This window comes from Octopus sinensis, linkage group LG15 (genome assembly GCF_006345805.1).
Source record: "Octopus sinensis linkage group LG15, ASM634580v1, whole genome shotgun sequence".
NCBI lineage: Eukaryota > Metazoa > Mollusca > Cephalopoda > Octopoda > Octopodidae > Octopus > Octopus sinensis.
The window spans coordinates 5,615,407-5,635,642 of record NC_043011.1 but is presented as its reverse complement, the minus strand read 5'-3'; the positions used below and the strand labels follow the sequence as shown (position 1 = coordinate 5,635,642).

General features: G+C 40.6%; 1 protein-coding gene across 1 annotated transcript; it reads left to right on the top strand.

Annotated features, from left to right (window-relative positions):
* Positions 1–3,052: 3,052 nt before the first annotated feature.
* On the top strand, positions 3,053–19,356 carry LOC115219941 (glucans biosynthesis glucosyltransferase H-like). The gene is made up of 2 exons (XM_029790244.2): positions 3,053–3,182; positions 17,021–19,356. The coding sequence occupies exon 2, from the start codon at positions 17,353–17,355 to the stop codon at positions 19,354–19,356; it is 2,004 nt and encodes a 667-aa protein (XP_029646104.1). The 5' UTR covers positions 3,053–3,182; positions 17,021–17,352.
* Positions 19,357–20,236: the final 880 nt, after the last annotated feature.

The window sequence follows — 20,236 nt, the reverse complement described above, 5'->3', positions numbered from 1 at the left end:
CAAAATCACATAGTTGATTTCTTTATTGAATGAAATATATAATTTTAATTGCTTGATCAATGAATTAAATTACTTGGTCTGTTCCTTCAAATATGTTTACAGCCTTTTTACGATATTATTCTGTAGTTATTCGGCGGCGAGCTGGCAGAAACGTTAGCACGCCGGGCGAAATGCTTACCAGTATTTCGTCTGCCGCTACGTTCTGAGTTCAAATTCTGGCGAGGTCGACTTTGCCTTTCATCCTTTCGGAGTTGATAAATTAAGTACCAGTTGCGTACTGGGGTCGATCTCAACGACTGGCTCCCTGCCCAAAAAATTCAGGCCTTGTGCCTTGAGTGGAAAAAAATATTTATACAAGTCCTTAAGGCGGCGAGCTGGTAGAATCGTTAGCACACCGGGAAAATTGCTTAGCGGTATTTCGTCTGTCTTTATGTTCTGAGTTCATATTCCGCCAAGATCGATTTTGCCTTTCATCCTTTCGGGGTCGATAAATTAAGAACCAGTTGCGTACTGGAGTCGATCTAATCGACTGGCTCCCCCCCCCCCACAAAATTTCGGGCCTTGTGCCTTGAGTAGGAAAAAAATTATTCTGTAGTTATTATAATTGCTACTAGAGTGTAGGAGTGGCTGTGTGGTAAGTAGCTTGCTTACCAACCACATGGTTCCGGGTTCAGTCCCACTGCGTGGCACCTTGGGCAAGTGTCTTCTGCTATAACCTCGGGCCGACCAATGCCTTGTGAGTGGATTTGGTTGACGGAAACTGAAAGAAGCCTGTCGTATATATGTATATATATATGTATTTGTGTGTATGTTTGTGTGTCTGTGTTTGTCCCCCTAGCATCGCTTGACAAGCGATGCTGGTGTGTTTACGTCCCCGTCACTTAGCGTTTCGGCAAAAGAGACCGATAGAATAAGTACTGGGCTTACACAGAATAAGTCCCGGGGTCGATTTGCTCGACTAAAGGCGGTGCTCCAGCATGGTCGCAGTCAAATGACTGAAACAAGTAAAAGAGTAAAGAGTAAAGAGTGTTACCCGTCATGTGAGGGGTAGCTTTGCAAGTTTACCTTTTTACCGAAAGCGCATGGCTTAACACTCAGTGACTTCTTGATAAGATCATTCGGACAGAGGAAGCTAAAAAAAATGGCACTCCGTCGGTTTCGACGATCAGTGTTTCAATTATTTAAAAAATTCTTTTACTTGTTTCAGTCATTTTGACTGCGGCCGTCCTGGAGCACTGCCTTTAGTCGAACAAATCGACCTCAGGACTTATTCTGTGTAAGCCCAGTACTTATTCTATCGGTTCTTTTTGCCGAACCGCTAGGTTTCGGGAATGTAAACACATTAACATCGGTTGTCAAGCGATGATGAGGGGGGGGGGGCACAGACGCACAAATACATACATACATACATACATCCATTCATACATACATACATATATATATATATATATGACGGGCTTCTTTCAGTTTCCGACGACGAAATCCACTCAAAGACTTTGGTCGGCTCGAGGCTATAGTAGAAGACACTTGCCTAAGGTGCCACACAGTGGGACTGAACCCGGAACCATGTGGCTGGGAAGCAAGCTTCTTACCACACAGCCACACCTGCGCCTGATTCGATCAACAGAACAACCCGCTGATGAAATTGACGTGCAAGTGGCTGAGTACTCCACAGACACGCGTAATCTTAACGTAGTTCTCAGAGAGGTTAAGCGTAACACACCGATTGTAACAAAGCTGGACCACAGAAATACAGAAACTACTCATTTTCGCCAGCTGAGTGACTGGAACATCGCGAAATAAAGAGCTTTGCCCCAGGACGCAACACGCAGCAGGGAACTGAACTCCTGACCTTACGATTGTGAGCCGCATGCCCTAACCACTTTACCACACACCTTCACTAAAACGAGGCTGTGTTCAAGTTGTCGAGCCATGTGAACAGGTGGAGCTCCGTGTATTGGATGAATGAAAATCCTCGTTTGATCATGACCTCTCAACTGAAATAGCCAGGAGTCACGGGGGGAGAGTCCACTGCCCAGTGAAGGTGTTGTATGTCTGTTTGTTTTTTTGTTTTGGCTTTTCCCGATGGATCTGTGGACAATAACAATTCACGCAAATGTTGTGTGACGTGGCAGAGCCTCAACAAAGCCAGAGCTAACTTCACCCGGATTACTCTCCCAGCAAGATGGGGATACCTTCTGATTATGCTTTCGCTGTAAGGGACTACCTTAACATGACCTTCCCAAAGCACTGGATCGGATGATGTGGCACCATCGAAAGACCATCAAGTTCACCGCACTTCACACCTGTGGGCTTCTGTTGGAGTGGGGTGGGGACGGCGTAGTAAAGAATAAGGTTTATGAGAGAAAGTCCCAGACTGTGGATGAATGAAGACAGTTCATTTCGGGAGCATTTATTATCATGGGGTTAGTTGGGGCTTCGTGTCGTACAATGTGTGTGTGCGTCAGAATGTTCTGGACAGGTTTGAGAAACGCTGCACAGCCGAGGGGCCAAGGGGCCCAGGGTCCGAGGGAAGCCAGTTTGAGCAGCTACGAGATGAAACATACTAAAATATAAATAAATTGTAAAGTGTATATTTACTTTGAGGCAACCCTGAGTGTGTGTGTGTGTGTGTGTAGGTATGTGTATGTATTGGGTATGAATGAGTCTACACGAGAAAGAGAGAGAGAGCGAGAGCGAGAGAGAGAAAGTGTGTGTGTGTGTGCATGCGGGCGTGCAAGCGTGAAAGCGTGTGTGCGTGTGTATGTATGTGTGTGTTGGAATTATTTTTACGAATGTTAAGTTTGCCTCGGTGAATGACGAATTAAAATGGTGGCAGAGCAACAAATTGTTAGGTAGCTTTCCGGAAAAGCTTAGTAACATTAGTAGTGGTGATGGTGGTGGTGGTGGTGGTCGTCGTCGTGGTGCTTGTGGTCATGGTGGTCCTGATCGTGGTACTGTTGCAATGGTGGTGACTGTACTAATGATGGTGGTAGTCGTGTAGTTTGGTGGGGATGGCGGTGGTAGAATTAGCAAGCTGTAGTGGCGATAATGTGAAGCAATGCATGACCATGGTCAAGTTTGTCGATTGTCCACTCGGTATCAGTCAGTCCAAAGCAGTGATCGCTGACAAGAAGTTCATGGACATTCTGTTAACGCCAAACGAATTCATGGAGTCAACGGTATTTTATATTTTTGTTTTCAGAGTCCGCAATGTCACTGCCAACTTCCTTTTCTGAATTTGGCGGACTCCATTTGTCTGCTTTACCCTCTTCTATCTTCGTTGCAATTTTCTCATCTTTTGCTTGTTCCACATTTTTATTTATTCATCAATTAATCTCCACGTTGTTTTACGGTTTTGCGACAAGTCTTTCCCTGTTTCTCGATCGTTTATTTTTCTCTTTGTCTGTCTGTCGACCTAGACTATGCATCTGTTATTCAGTGTGTCTATACACCTACATGTCTTTTGACCAGCATGGCTATCTTTTCTCATTCTTATCACCTATTTATCGTTAGTCCTATCTCTATACGTTTTCTACCTGTAGTTTGCGTATTTGTCTAATACCTATTAAGAATTTATTTGTCCGCCCCTTGTCTAGTTATATATTTGTCAACCCATCCCTTGTTTAACGCCTGTTTGCCATTCCATTGTCTATGTATCATACGTTTATCCTTTGTGTGCATGTGTGCATGTGTGTGTGTGTGTGTGTGTGTGTGTGTGGTGTGGTGTGTGTGTGTATCGAAGGTAAAAAGAGATAAAATAGAAAGTTTCTGACAATGCGGGTAGCTTTATAAAATTTTTATATTTCAGGCGCAAACACCCACCTTCAGAAGAAAAACAGTCTAGGAAATGTCCATATATATATATATATAATATATATTATATATTAATATATATATATTATATATATATATATATATATATATATATATATATATATATATATATATATATTATATATATATATAAAAGTTGAGTGTGGGGTATCGCACGAGTGGGATTATATAAGAAAGAAGGTTTGAAAATGCAATTTAAACGATGTTTATTTACTTACCGGTTTCACTCTTTGGTAAAAGATTGTCAAAAGTTACATTTAAGGAAACATTGAATAATATGGGTTCAAAAAAAGTTTTTACATAATTGTCACATTGAATATTATGCATTCAAAAAAGTTTTTACATAATTGTCACATTGGATATTATGAATTCAAAAATGTTTTTTTATACATAATGTCACATTACATGTATAAATATAGTGTTTGGTAACAGAGAAGTTCAATAGTGTGATGAGAATATTTGGGAAAATTTGGCAGAAAAGGATAAAACAAATATATTATTGGGAATTGGTTGCGTTAATTATTGGTTGTCGCAAATTGTCACATTACATGTTATATATACAATCTTTGGTATATATATACAGCCTTTTGACAGCAAAAATTAAAATGGATTTTTTATACATCTCAGAATATTTTAAGTACAAGGCGAGAATATGTTTTTTACTGACCTGTCGGTATTAGCAGAAAGGCTGAACTGAGAGAACAGAGGAAGTAGCCAATGTGGTGTATACTTCCCCTTTATGCATGAATGATTTTGGGGGGTATCAGGAGGTTAGTATGCGGGTTGAATAGATGTGTCCGTGCCCGCTGGTCAGATAGCGTCTGTTTGTCACACACATACACACACACACACACACACACACACACACACACACAACACACAACACACCACACATAGTAAACAAACACACACCACATACAAACAACACACACACACACACAGAACACACACACCACACACAACGCACCCACATATATCACATATACACACAGCACACAAATATAATATGTATCTATATATAACATACACAGATATATAACACACATACACACACAACACACAACACCCACACACACACTCACACACACACCACACCACACACACACATACATACATAATATAAATATCACACAAATACACCTAGCATATATATACACACATAACAATACACACATACAGCATGTAAGTAATATACATACACAATATATGCATGCAATATACGTACGCAGTACATACATATAATATATATATATAGACAATGCATATACATATATACACATATACATATAAATAGTGTTTACATACACATACATAGATGTACCACATATACACACAATACACATACACATATATATATATAAAAAATTCACCCCCCCACACAAATTACAAACCTATAGCGTACACACTCAAATATATCTCTACATGCCGCACACACACACAAACAAAGTACTAACATATACACACATACCATGCATATACACACACCCACATATATATATATATATATATTATATATATATATATAAAAACAAATACACATGTAAATACATACATACGTACACAATGCTCACACACACACACACACACACACACATACACACACACCCGCACACAGTGCACACACACAACATATATACACACGTGCACACACACATACACACACACGCGCGCGCACACCACACATACACATACACGCACACAGTGCACACACCACACACACACATATATATATACACCCGCGCACACACACACACAACGTGCACACACACACAACACACACGTGCACACACACACACACACACACCACACACAACACTCACCCACATACATCACCTATATATATATATATATATATATATATTATATAATATATTATTATATATAGATATAGATATATATATATATAGGAGTAGAAGTGGTTGTGTAGTAAGTAGCTTGCTTACCAACCACATGGTTCTGGTTTCAGTCTCATTGCGTGGCACCTTGGGCAAGTGTCTTCTATTACATCTTCGGGTCGACCAAAGCCTTGTGAGTGGATTTGGTAGACGGAAACTGAAAGAAGCCCGCCGTATATATGTATATATATAATATATATATATATATATATGTGTGTGTGTGTGTGTGTGTGTGTGTGTGTGTGTGTGTGTGTGTGGTATTGTTGCAATGTGTGTCTATGCTTGTCCCCTCAACATCGCTCGACAACCGATGCTGGTGTGTTTACACTCCCGTAACTTAGCGTTTCGGCGAAAGAGACCGATAGAATAAGTATTAGGCTTACAAAGAATAAGTCCTGGGGTCGATTTGTTCGACTGAAAGGCGGTGCTCCAGCATGGCCGCAGTCAAAGTGACTGAAACAAGTAAAAGAGTAAAAGAGTATACACATACATACATACATACATACATACATACATATATATATTCATTTTGTCCGTTTGTCATCTATTTGTCTGTCTATTGTCGATCATCTGTCGATCATCTTTCTTTCTGTCCTTCTATATAACCACTGGCTTGATTATTATGTTTGTTTTTTTTTCCCAGTCTCATTGTCAATTTATCATCACCTTACCCATCGTTTGTCTTTCTTCTATATATCCAATGGGTCTATTTTGCCATCTTTTTGTCTCTCTGACGCAGTGGTTCTCAACCGGAGTCAAGATTTTGTTGTTAGAATTTATTTGCGATATATTGTTTATGCTTCTACAAAACACAAAGTGTTTCAATAATTTTCTTAAATACGATTCCTAATGATATCTTTATATATAAAAGAGAGGTTGTGTGTCTGTCTCCTACGATTTAGATTCCTAACTACTCCCACATTTTGCGGTGCAGTTTAACCAAAACCGGGTATCTTATAGTCGTGATTCATATCGAGCCCTTCTGGGTATTAGCGCGCGTCTACGATGAGTCTACGATTTAAAAAAAATTTACCATCATTTTTTTTCCATTTTAATGCATTTTCGCTATTATATAAGGGAAGTAACTCTCTAAAAATGTCTACGATGAGTCAACGATTTAAAAAAAATTTACCGTCATTTTTTTTCCATTTTTAATGCATTTTTTTGCTATTTTTTGGCTATAACTCTCTAAAAATGCTTATATAGTTATTTCCCTTACAAACCCGAGCAACGCCGGGCGATACTGCTAGTTAAATAATATAAAAATGCAATGAGATTTTTTAAAACATTGAGCAGGTATGATGAGGGTCTTTTCGGGTAAAATAAGAATCAAAAGATTCCATAACTGAAAAATAGTAGGGAAACACTCGTCGAAAGTCAACTTAATATATATTTATTCATTGCTAATGTATCGAAATTCTTTTCAGGCTCCTACCTAGTTATCGTATTCCTATCTATCATCTATTTGTCTACAATCGTCTGCCTTATGTCTCCATTTTAACAGTTCGACTGGTCATAGGCTATCGATCATGCTTGTCTGACGACTGTCTATCATCGATTTGTGTGTGCAATGTCTGTCTGTCTGTACGTACGTACCTATCTACGTACCTACCTACCTACCTACCTACATACATACATACATACATACATACATACATACATACACACACATACATACATATATTCATGCCTACATAGCTACATACACACACACTTTCAAACACTAGCATATACATTCATACATACATGCGTACAAGCATACACACCCACCCAAACACACTAGCATATACATACACACATACATACATACATACATACATACATATATACATACATACATACATACATACATGCATGTATGTATGTATGTATGTATGTATGTATGTATGTGATTTCTGTTGATTTAGTAAATAGAGTAGAAGACTCCTTGGAAAACAAAGGAGCTGATGCGGAGTCTTTAGGCCCATAATCTTGCTTTATAAGATGGTAAAGCTTCTTGCTGTCATTTGTATCAGCAGCGGCCTGAACATCACGTACAAGATCCTCCCACCAAGTGTTCTGCATCTTCCTGAGAGATCGCTGCAGCAGTGATTTTACACTGCTATAGTGGGCAAGTGCTAGATTTTCGCTGCATAGCGGAATGTCCTTTGTGCAGCAATGCATTGTGGGCATGGCGATTTAGAGCCAATAGTCGCTGAACTTCAGCATCATTTTCATGAAACCAGTCTCTGTGTCTGGCAGTAGCATATCCCAGTGCTTTAGCAGCACATTGAAGAATCTGGTCTCGAAAATCTTCACATACTCTAGTATCTTCAATGCTGGTCAAGCGAGTCTGAAGCTCTTACCTCAGCACAGCATCATATATCTAATGTGCTTCCTCCTCTGGAAGCCATCTACTCGCAATGCCAGAGGGCGCACACTCTCCTACCCTGATGTAATCTCCAGGGATACAGGCATCCAGCAACAGGACCTCCGTAATGCCATGATGGACCGTGAAGTCTGGCGTAGCATGGTAAATTCCATTGTCTCGACCACGGTCGAACAATGATGATGATGATCATATATCTTGTGGAAATTCAGACGCCGGGGAATACCGACTGGCCCTCTTCTCTCTTTCACTCTAATGATCATCCGGAACTTTGCTCGTACCAGACTGTGGTCTGTCTAGCATTCCGATCCATGAAAAGACTTGATGTTACAAATGACATATATGTCACGCTTGCGGATGATGACAAAATCCAGCAAGTGTCAAACTTTAGACCTTGGATGCATCCACATTGTTGTGTGAACATCTTTGTGCATAAAATCAATGCTTGCGATGTAAAGTCTAGGTTTATCGCAAAACTCCAGCAACATAAGACCATTGCTATTCATTTTCCCTAAACCAAAACGTCCCAGAGAGTTCCATGTTTGCCAGTCTGTTTCAACCCTGCATTGAAATCCCTCAGCACAATGACTTTATCAGAATTGGGGATTTTCCTAAGTATGGTTCTCAGCTGGATATAACAAATAGTTTTATCTTCATCATAACTAGTCAAAGTAGGTGCATAGGCACTTATTAGAGTAGCAAGCCGCCCACCTTTCGGGTGCAATCGTAGAGTCATTAGACGTTCATTTATAGGAACAGGAAGCTCTTCCAACTTCTTAAGGATATCAGATCAAACTGCAAAGCCAACACCAGCCTCTCTGAGCTCCTCCTGCCTCGCCTTCCAAAAAAGGTGCATCTACCTCCTACTTCCTCAAGCTGACAATCACCTTCTTTACGAGTCTCTGAAAGTGCAAATGGCATGCAAATACTTATGGATCGTATTTCTGCTTCTTGCAAGGCATTTGGACTCAGCATTAGCCTGGACAAGACTGTTGTACTGTTCCAGCCTGCACCGGGAAATCCATATGTGGAACCAGCTATCTTGGTTGAAGGAACAATTTTGAAAGTGGTAGACAAGTTTGTCTACCTGGGCAGCACACTCAGCTGTTCTTGCTCCAGGCTGCAGAGAGCAACTGATTCCTTCCGGTCTCTTCAGTCTCGTGTCTGGTCCCAGCATGGCATCACAAAGCAAACAAAAATTACTGTGCACCGTGCATGTGTACTGACATTGCTTCTTTACTTATGTGAGACATGGACCCTTTACAAACGTCATGTAAGGGTCCTTGAACGCTTTCATCAGGGATGTCTCAGACACATTCTGAATGTTGGCTGAACCTTAAAAACTCCAGAGACACAGGTCATGAGGACAGCTGATATCCTGAGTTTTGAGGCGATGGTGCACAAGTACCGGTTGCGTTGGACTGGACAACTTATTTTTAAATGAAGGATAGCAAAATACTTAAGCAGATGCTATATGGGCAGAAACCAAGGCTGCGATTTAAGGACTGTGTTAAGTCCTCATTAAAGGCCTGTAATAAGCAGGTGACTGACTGGGAGAGCAATGCCTGTCATCGCCAGAGATGAAGGAAGCAAGTTAAGGAGGGGGTTAACACTTTTGAGAGAGCATGTATTCTGTATGAAGAACTTAAGCGTGCTGCTCGAAAGTGCGTTGCTAGGATAGTGAATGGGGAAAGCTTGGTTTGCAATGTTTGCAGTCGTGTTTGCTTGTCAAGAGCAGGGCTCATTAGCCACCAACAGAGCCGCAAATGCAAAATATAAGTTAGTCCTAGAGCGCACAATGTTCCTGAAGGTCGGCAATGGTCTTCCTCGGTCACGAGTGGACGGCCATCATGTATATATATATATATATTGATAAAAATGGTAAGACAACAAAAGAATGAAAGAGACCTCGATATTATGTAAATAGAGGAATTTATCTGTAAATGTAATATGTGGCAATTATTCGGTAGCCAAGATAATTGAAGAGATGGCGGCGTGGATTTCCACCTCGGCATCCGAAACTCGGAGTTTTATCTTGGCTACCGAATAATTGTCACATATTACATTTACATATATATATATGAGATTTATCATTATATATATATATATGTGTGTGTGTGTGTGTGTGTGTGTGTGAATGTGTGTAAATGTGTCTCTGTGTGTGTACGTGGGCCTGTGTATGTAAAACCGTACAAAAACAAACAGGTGTATCTCTCTCTCTCTCTCTCTCTCTCTAGTCGTTGCGTAATATTGTGTTTTGGTCAACAGATTATTTTTCGATAGCCTGTTGAAACCCCCCGCACTCGCCCTCCATCGCTGGCACTAAAAGCGTTAATGTCACACCCTTACTTGTTTGTGCTTCAGTAGGTCTTGAAATGACGTTAAACGATATCATAAACTGGTATCCTGTTCATCACACCGTATCAGACAATGTAAATCGATACTGTTTTGCGTCACCGTCCCACCACACCTTCCAGCTTGCGATTCAACGAAACAGCATTTACTCTGTCATTCGGTCTCTTTAACCCTTTAACTCTCTACTCTCTTTTACTCTTTTACTTGTTTCAGTCATTTGACTGCGGCCATGCTGGAGCACCGCCTTTAGTCGAGCAAATCGACCCCGGGACTTATTCTTTGTAAGCCCAGTACTTATTCTATCGGTCTCTTTTGCCGAACCGCTAAGTGACGGGGACGTAAACACACCAGCATCGGTTGTCAAGCAATGCTAGGGGGACAAACACAGACACACAAACACACACACATACACACACACACACACACATATATATATATATACATACATACGACAGGCTTCTTTCAGTTTCCGTCTACCAAATCCACTCACAAGGCATTGGTCGGCCCGGGGCTATAGCAGAAGACACTTGCCCAAGATGCCACGCAGTGGGACTGAATCCGGAACCATGTGGTTGGTTAGCAAGCTACTTACCACACAGCCACTCCTAGCAACCAAGCTTGCTACAAATGACGTCTTACCGTTTTAAATATATATAGGCATGACTGTGTGGTTTCAGGTTCGGTCCTACTGCACAGCCTCCTTAGGCAAGTGTCTTTTACAATAGTCCCGGGCCGAGTAATGCCTTATGAGCAAATTTGGCAGATGGAAACTGTGTGGAAGTCTATGGTGTATATGTCTGTTTATTTTTGTGTCCCACCATCCCCGTACCGCTTGACAACCGCTGTTGGTTTGTTTATGTTTCCGTAACTCAGCTATTCTGCATAAGACACCGATAGAATAAGTACTAAACACTTTTTCTTTTTCTTTTTTGTAACAAAAAAAAGAAAAAAAGAAGAAATAGAAGTACTGCAGTCAATGATTTCGACTGAAACCCTTCAAGGCGGTGCCCCAGCATGGCCGCAGTCTAATGACCGAAACTAGTAAAAGATAACGATAAAAAGAGAACATCTCGAACAGTAAGGCTCTGGGTTTATTCATCGAGGGAGAGATGTAGGATCGTCATGTTGGAGTGTAGACCGTAGATCTGCAGGTTCCGTTCTTGAGACTAAGCCACATCCACAACAACAACAACAAACTAAACAACAACAACAACAACCACAGCAATAACAGAATAAACAAGAACAATAACAGAGATTACAACCTCATTTTCACGCTTCACTGAACGACGTCATCTTGGCTTCTTGACATTTTCGTTTGGGTTGTTTCATGTGTCTTGTAACCTATCGTTTTCCTTGTTGTTGCTGTTGTTGTCATACTCAGTGACTATTTTCGGCACCTGTAGTTATTGTTGCAGATAGTGTATTATTAGTGCTATTATCCTTGTTGTTGTTGTTGTTGTTGTTGTTGTTGCTGTACGTTAAAAATAAAACGACAAATATATAAATAAAAGACCCCGGCAGAACAATTTGTTAATATGAATACCAACGTGACAGCAGATATTTTGATAATACACCTATCCCTCCTTCAAAATAAATTAAAAAAGTAACAAAGAATGTTATTTATGACGACAAATGCACGGCGCGACGCACAGACACATCCAGGATGGTGGCAAAAAGTTCCCAAACTAGTTATGTTTAATAATAATAATAATAATAATAAAAAAAGAAATATTAATAGAAATATTATTTCTAAGTCTCTCTAAAGGAGACTACGAATGATCTGCAAGTGGAAGCGGCTGACCCCCTCTGTTCGAAGGTTATAATGGACACAGGTTCGTGTGTCATATAGCTAGCTAGAGGCGATGGCCTCTCGGAGCTAATCAACGGCAGCTTTCAACCTATATTTATGGACTGCCATATTAGCTTGGCGATAACTATTAAAAGAAACGTTATCATTTCTAAATCTCTCAAAGAGAGATATTCAGTAACAGTCCTTTAAAGTAAAAACTATTTGCTAACATAATGTGGCTGCCCTAAATAGGACGATTGTTACTGTTGTTTAGCCCCAGGAAACATCGTTTCTAGCTGGCTATTTACCTAAGTATTAACATCATCTCCTTCGAAATAGTCGCCTTGCGCAGCGGTCCACGGGTCCCAGCGTTCCTGCCACTTTTGGAATCCGGCCTGGAAGTCGTTTTCCATAAGCGAGTAGAGGACCTTCTACGATTCGCTCTGGATCCCGACAACAATGTTAAAACGGCAACCTTTCAGCTTCATTTTCATGTTGGGGGAAGAGGTGGAAGTCCGAAGGTGATAAATCTGACGAACAGGGCAGGTGCTGAAGCAATATCATGTTGCTTTTGACAAGACCCTGACGATTGAGGAGGGCTTGGCGACAGGGTGCCCTGTCGTCGTAAAGGATCCAATTCTTTGCGCTCCACAAATCCGGTCGTTTTCGCCGAATGTCCTCCCTCGAACACGACAAAACGTCGCATTAGATCACTCTATTGACGGCCTGGCCCGGGGGAGGTGGGTGGGTGGCAGAATTCTCGATGCACAATACCGCGGATGTCGGGGAAAAAAACGAGGAGCATGCTTTTGATTGAGTTGCAGCTCTGTTGTGCCTTCTTCGATCGTGGAGATGAACACCTCTTCCATTGTGACGACTGCTGCTTCATCTCAGGGTCGTACTCGTAGACCAACTCCCGTCACCTGGGATGATGGTCGACATGAAGGACGGGGGTCATCAGCGATAGGCCGACGGAGATCTTGACAGACTTCGACGTTCTTTCTGCTCAATGGTCAGTAGGTGAGGGACAAACGTAGAAGTGACACGCCGCATGTTCAATCCAGACGCGAGGATTGCCTGCACGGACCCATACGACAGACCAAAAATGTCAGCAATGTCGTTGATTGTCCTTCGACGATCCTTAAACACAAGCGGGTGAATTTCCTCCCTATTTCCGGGGGTGACGCTCATGGCAGGTCTTCCAGATCGCTCATCGTCTTCCCGGGGCGATCTTCCGCTTTTGAGGCGCCCGTGCGACCCATATTTCCGAAAATACATGTTAACGTTTTCATGGCGATCCAAAACTAGTGAAATCCAAAGTGAACGTGTGTGTGTGTGTGTGTGTGTGTGTGTGTGTGCGCGTGCGTATGTGTTCACTTTGAATTCAACTAATTTTGGATCGCCTTGAAAACGTTGTGTTTACATGCATTTTTCCGCTCCACCGGTCACTCCTTGCAACACCTGCCTGTGTTCGGTTTGTCCTTGCACAGAGGCCATCCGGATTCCCGTTTGCGCCGTGAACAGGAATTAATCTTCTCTCTTCGCTCTTATACGCCATTTGGTCTCAACTCTCCCCCCTCCTCATCTAACTCCCCCTCTCCCCCCTCCTCATCTAACCCCCTCTCCCCCTCCTCATCTAACCTCCCCCCGACCCCTACTTCTCTTCAGTCCTTCATCCTTTCACCCCTACTTCTCTTCCCTTCTTCCCTTTCTCCCTCCCTCCTTCTTCCCTCTTCCCCTTCCCTCTTTCTCTCTGCTCCCTCACTCCCCTTCTCTCTCTCTCCCCTCTCTCTCTATCCTCCCTCCTCCTCTCCCCTCCTCTTCTCCTCTCCCCTCCTCTCCCCTCCTCTTCTCCTCTCCTTCCTTCTCCCCCTTCTCTCCCCTCCTCTTCTCCTCTCCTTCCTCCTCCCCCTTCCCCTCCTCTTCTCCCCTTTCCTTCTCCCCTCTTCTCCCCTTTCTTTCTCCCCTCCCCTCTCTCTCCCCCTTACCCCCTCTTCCCTCATCTCCTCTCTCTACACTACACCATACGACTTTACACATCACATCATATAAAAAATACACACGTCCAGACCTCTCATACGCACTAATACTCTCTCATACACACACACACACTCTTCTCATACACGCACACACACTCTTGTGTTGGAGCGAGGTCATTTAACCCTATTATCTCCCCTAATTTCGCTCTTGCGTCTCACGTTTGATCTTTGACTTCTGGCCGAAATCAGATCGCCATGTTGATTCGCTAGCCTCTGCACGCCTTTTTTTTTCTCTCCTTCTTTCTGTGTTTCTTCTCTGTGTATCTTTCTGTTGAAGAGCGTAGGCTCGAAACGTTAAAGACTTGTTTTATTTATATTTCCTGAGCGCCATACTAATACAATTGTTTGTTTGTATTCCACCTGCCTTCGTCTTTTGTTTATTTCCGTAAACCTGCCTTCGTCTTTTGTCTATTTTCATAAAGCTTCCCGTTATATATATATATATATATATATATATATATATATATAGTCAGATAGATAGATAGATAGATAGATAGATAGATAGATAGATAGATAGATAGATAGATAGATAGATACTGATATATATAAAACTGGCATTCCGTCAGTTACGACGACGAGGGTTCCAATTGGTCCAATCAATGGAACAACCCTCACATGAAACCAACGTGCTGGTGGCTGAGCACTCCACAGACACGTGTACCCTTAACTCAGTTCTCATAGAGATCCAGAATGCGACAAAGCTGGTCCCTTGCTACATTACAGCCGAATGGAGCAATGTGATGTAAAGTGTCTTGCTCAAGGACACAATGCATCGCCAGGAACTGAACTCACGACCTTACAATCGTGTGACGAATACTGTGTATGTATGTATGTATGTATGTATGTATGTATGTATGTTTGTATGTATGTATGTATGTATGCATGCATGCATTCATGCATGTATGTATGTATGTATGTATGTATGTATGTATGTATGTATGTATGTATGTATGAATGTATGTATGCATGCAGATTTGTATGTTTTGTTTTATGTATGTATTCTCATGCATATAGTTGCATATCTAGACATGCCCATGTATGTTTAAATGATAAACTTCTGGAAAGTTTTACAGATTTTGACAGTTCCAGTGATGGATTGGATCTGTAGTCTTCGATTGTGGGTTTTTATTTCTTTGTCCTCGGGATTATCCTTCCGACGGATTTCATTATAGAGTGTCCTAGCTGCAACACCATGTCTCATCGGTAGATAAAACTGTGATGACATTTTCGGACAACTGCTTATGATGTGCGTGATATGTATGTATGTGTAACCTATGTAGTAGTTATATAGACAGGACAAATCTATGGACCCCTTGATTGCTGTTTTATTCTGGTAGACCCCCGTAACCATTCGATATTTAAAAACTAGTTTTATAGAAACTTAGAAAATTCCTATTTTGTTTTTCACACTTTAAGTTGTGTAGATTGAACTATGTTTGAGAAAGAAACCCGGGTTTTCTTGCAATACACACCAATACATACATCTAAAGTAAACATTGTTCAGGGTCCCTTAAAATTCTAATATAGATCCTCAGTTTATTATTTTGTTACGCGGATCCTAAAAAATCTTATATGTACCCTCAGGGACCACAGATCTACATCCTGTGCGTAGATATTTTTCTTGCTCCATTAATCACCTCAGCACTTTCTATTTTTCTCTATATTTAATACTTCATCTCCATGTATTTCTAATTTTCCCGCCGACCACAATGTTTTTCAAACAATTTCTTCTGATTATTTTAAAGCACTTAATTCCAATATTGTTTTATCTTCTCGAATCTTTGCTCTCACTCTTTGTTTCAATTCGCCTCTTACAATGTTTATTCTCCTCTTCTTCTGCATACCATTTTCTTTATTGTTGTTGCTGTTGAGCGTTTGGGAGAAGTCCGAAACGAGGTCCTTTTGCTATTCGTAAGACCCGCAGAACAGAAAGCAGGTCAACCCCCGACACCGAGAGCATCGACGGATGGATGAATGCGCATCCAGGCTCAGCGGTTGCGTGGGGAGTCGGGGACAAGAAACAGGAAGAAAGAGTGACAGAAAGTTGGAGCGAAAGAGTACAACAGGGGTCGCCACCACCCCCTGCCGGAGCCTCATGGAGCTTTAGGTGTTTTCGCTCAATAAACACACACAACGCCCGGTCTGGGAATCGAAACTGCGATCCTCCGACCGTGAGTCCGCTGCCCTAACCACTGGGCCATTGCGCCTCCACTGTTGTTGCTGTTGTTGTTGGTATTGTAGTAGTAATAGTAGTTGTTGTTGTTCTTTACTGAAAACTCACAGTTTATTTTACTGAGTATGATAGAAAGCGTCGTCGATCCACTGTCAGCGGACCAAGGTGACATTTGTTTACCGGTCACGCTTCAAGAACCCTGAAAAGAATTCTTGCAGCTCCAAGCAATGCTGATTTTTGTCGGTGTTCTACCTTTACATTTGTACCAATCTTTTGGAGCCGTGTTGGTCGTTACCACGTCTACTCTCCTCATTGACCACAACCTTCGTATTTCCCACTTCAAATCGTCATAGTTGTTCATTTTTTTCTTCTTCTTTCTCAGGATATGCTACGCCAATTATCATGCATGTTCTTTCTTTTTTATTCACCACAACAACAATAACAACAACAATTATTATTACTATTCTTCTTCTTCTTCTTCTTCTTCTTCTTCTTCTTCTTCTTCTTCTTCTTCTTATTATTATTATTATTATTATTATTATTATTATTTGTTATTCTTGGCAGAATGTAACCAAAATGGTGTCTGAAGAAAACCCGAGCGATGAAGTACTTTAGATGGAAATCTGTCGAAGTGCTCCAAAATAAAATGCGACGAAATGTAAAGAAGTAAACAGGAAAGAACAGCCATTGAAGCGCAAATAATCATAACGAAGAAGGAACGAAAGAAATTGTAACCAATAAGGACACAGATGAAAAACGAATATAGAATAAAGTAATTACAAGAAAATTTAAAGCAACAAAACAAATTAAACTATAAAAATGATATACAAAAAGAATTTAAGAGAACATGTAAAACTATAAAATAGTAAAAGATTGACAAAAGAGAATTATGTACAATGAATATAGGAAGTTTTTTGTATTTTATGTTATGGATCGTTTTTGCTCTGTGTAGTGCCGCTCTAAATATTTTCAATATTGACTGGCACAAGACAAGCATACCACAAGGTATTATTCTTGTCATTGTGCTTGGAATCCTACAAGGATCTGTTTACGAATTCCCCGTGCAGACGATCGCCACATTGATTGTCGGCGGCAACAGAAGGAAAAACCCAACGGCTGAAGGCGACAATTTAACGCTCATTCTCAACTATAACTTGTTAGCAGTTACAGTTGATGATATTGAAGAATGTTTCCAGACAATGTTTCAAGCATTCATGGGCAATTTATGTTTCAATGTATCTGCTGTTCTTGTTAGTGCAACTTCGAAAGAAAATCTCATATCACGTGAGTTAGAATGCCGCGATAAATACCGGAAGTTAATATACGATGAACTTTTCAAAGAAGGTGTCTGTTTCGCTAATGGCTACTATGACGATATCAACCAAGACCGTTTTAAGAACGTATGGATGTATTACCAATACTGTCCAGGGAATATTTTCATTCATCAACACCTTGATTCAATATGTGATCGATTTGCACGAGAATTTATGGTAATTCACCGCACCAGTAAAGTTTTACGTAAATGTGGACAATATCAAGACCTAATGTTGCTATCTGAGGGAGAATCTTTTGCTTATACATATACTGACACGAAATACTATGGAAAGATGGCCCGTCCTTATAACCAGCCCACCTTTTACTATTCAGCTGACGTGCAAAATATATTTAACCGGCGATTTGATTACACCTTAGTATTGGATGCCGATACAGGGGTTCCCGATGGAACGGTAGAAAAGCTTCTCGGGATAGCTGCAGCAAACCCAGAGAAAGGGATCATCCAACCATCTATAAAACTAAGTCGCGATGAAAACGATACCATTTACATGAGACTGGAAGCGATGAGACAAATGATCTACGAGCCAATGACAAATGCTGTCACAGCATTACTTGGTCAGTGTGGTTTCTTCGGAAAAGGGCTCATCAAAAACCGTATATACATCGAAAATATAATCGGGGATAGAGACAATCTAATTGAACGTGTTCCTATCGATGTTCTTAGTCACGACACATTTGAAGCAGCTTTACTCAAACCTTACTATGCCGGCTCAGTGTTCTTACTGGAAGCTCCCAGTTTTAATTACGTTACATGGAACATTCGAGAACGACGTTGGAATCGAGGTGAGGTTATATTATCCATGTACTTCTGGAAAAATACGATTGGTGTAATTTTTAGGAGCTTACAGAAAGTTTTTCAAAGGGATAAGTTTAATAAAACAGTTCTGAGGACCGAAAGTAAACTTGATTTCGTTACGGCTTATATTGCCCATTCGGCATTAAGACAGATGTTGATGAAACCTTTCTTACTTATATTTATTTGTTTACACGTTGGTATAGACCTAAGGTATCCGCATGCACCAATCTTTATAATCATGTTCTTGGTTCTTGTTTTCCCTAAATTTGCTACGTGTACCAAATCAAACGCTAAATACATCATTATAGAAATTTTGACATCATTTTTACAATTTACGCCTGAAGCCATTGTTGGTTGCGTACGCATCTTTCGTGCAATCCAGGCGAATATTTCCGCCAATTGTAAATGGATTCCACAAAGATCTGTCGAAGAAGAATTTAAAAACTGTAATCCTTTCCTCTCCAGTCTGAAACACTTATGGATGTACACTTTATTGGCCGCTGTTGTTGCTCCGGTGGTAGTGATTTTTGTCCCAAGTTCAAGCATTATTCTCTGTATGTTGATCACTTTATTTCTTCTTCCGCTGTTTACTGGGCTAACATCACTAACTATGGACCTGAAATCCTCCCGAAGTGTAATTTCAACTTCAAAGCAGCACCTACAAGTTAGTGTTCTTGGAAGTACTAGCAGTCTGACTTTAGGTTTAAAAACGACATCTATCAATTCTACGGGTGCTTACCTAAACCAGACATATGATGATATGTGGTAAATCTCTTCCTATTTCTATTTTTATTTGAAACATCAATCATGATATTTAGTCAAATCAATCATAGTATTTATTGAAACTGTCACTATTTGGAATGAATTTCTCTGAAAGTGAAGCGTTTGTTTTGACTTTTCCGTACACCAATTAGCAGCGACTAAAAATTGTTTGTTTTAATATATATTTCAAAAAAATATTATTTCTTGTTATTGCTTCATCGCCATACAATATTTGCATGTGAAATTAACTGGTTGGTATACATATTGTTTCATATATTTGTAACGGCAGCTTGTTTACAATTATATATAGCTTTAGAAGACAACCAAAAAGAAAACAAGAAGGCTGGGGAGAAAAAGCGAGAAAGGAGAAGGGAGCTGAGAGAGAGAGAGAGGAGTGAGAACTGGAATGAAAGAAATAATTTTTTTGACTCGTTATAAAGTTGCCAGTTTGATATTTGCTCAGTATGATACCGGGAGAGAGAGAGAGAGAGAGAGAGATAGAGAGAGAGAGAGAGAGAGAGAGAGAGAGAGAGACAGACAGACAGACTGACACACACACACAGAAGGAGAGAGAGAGACAGAGGCAGAGAGAAAGTAAGAATAGCTCATTGAACATTAATGAGGGCCAGTAAAAATTATTCCTAGGGTACGTTCGAATATTGATTAAAGAGAAAAATGCAATTTAACTTTGGTTCAGCAAATAATTTGAAGAGATTACTAAAATTAATTTACCAACTGTTATTTCTAACGTTTCATTCCAGCAAATAGTAAAAGATGGATGTGTTCTGTTTTGAATATGCCGTCTCTTTCCACTACATATCGTCTGCTATAAGAGTCAAGATGGTGGACTTGTAGCTTTTCAGCATCGTCCAACGGAATAGAACTGA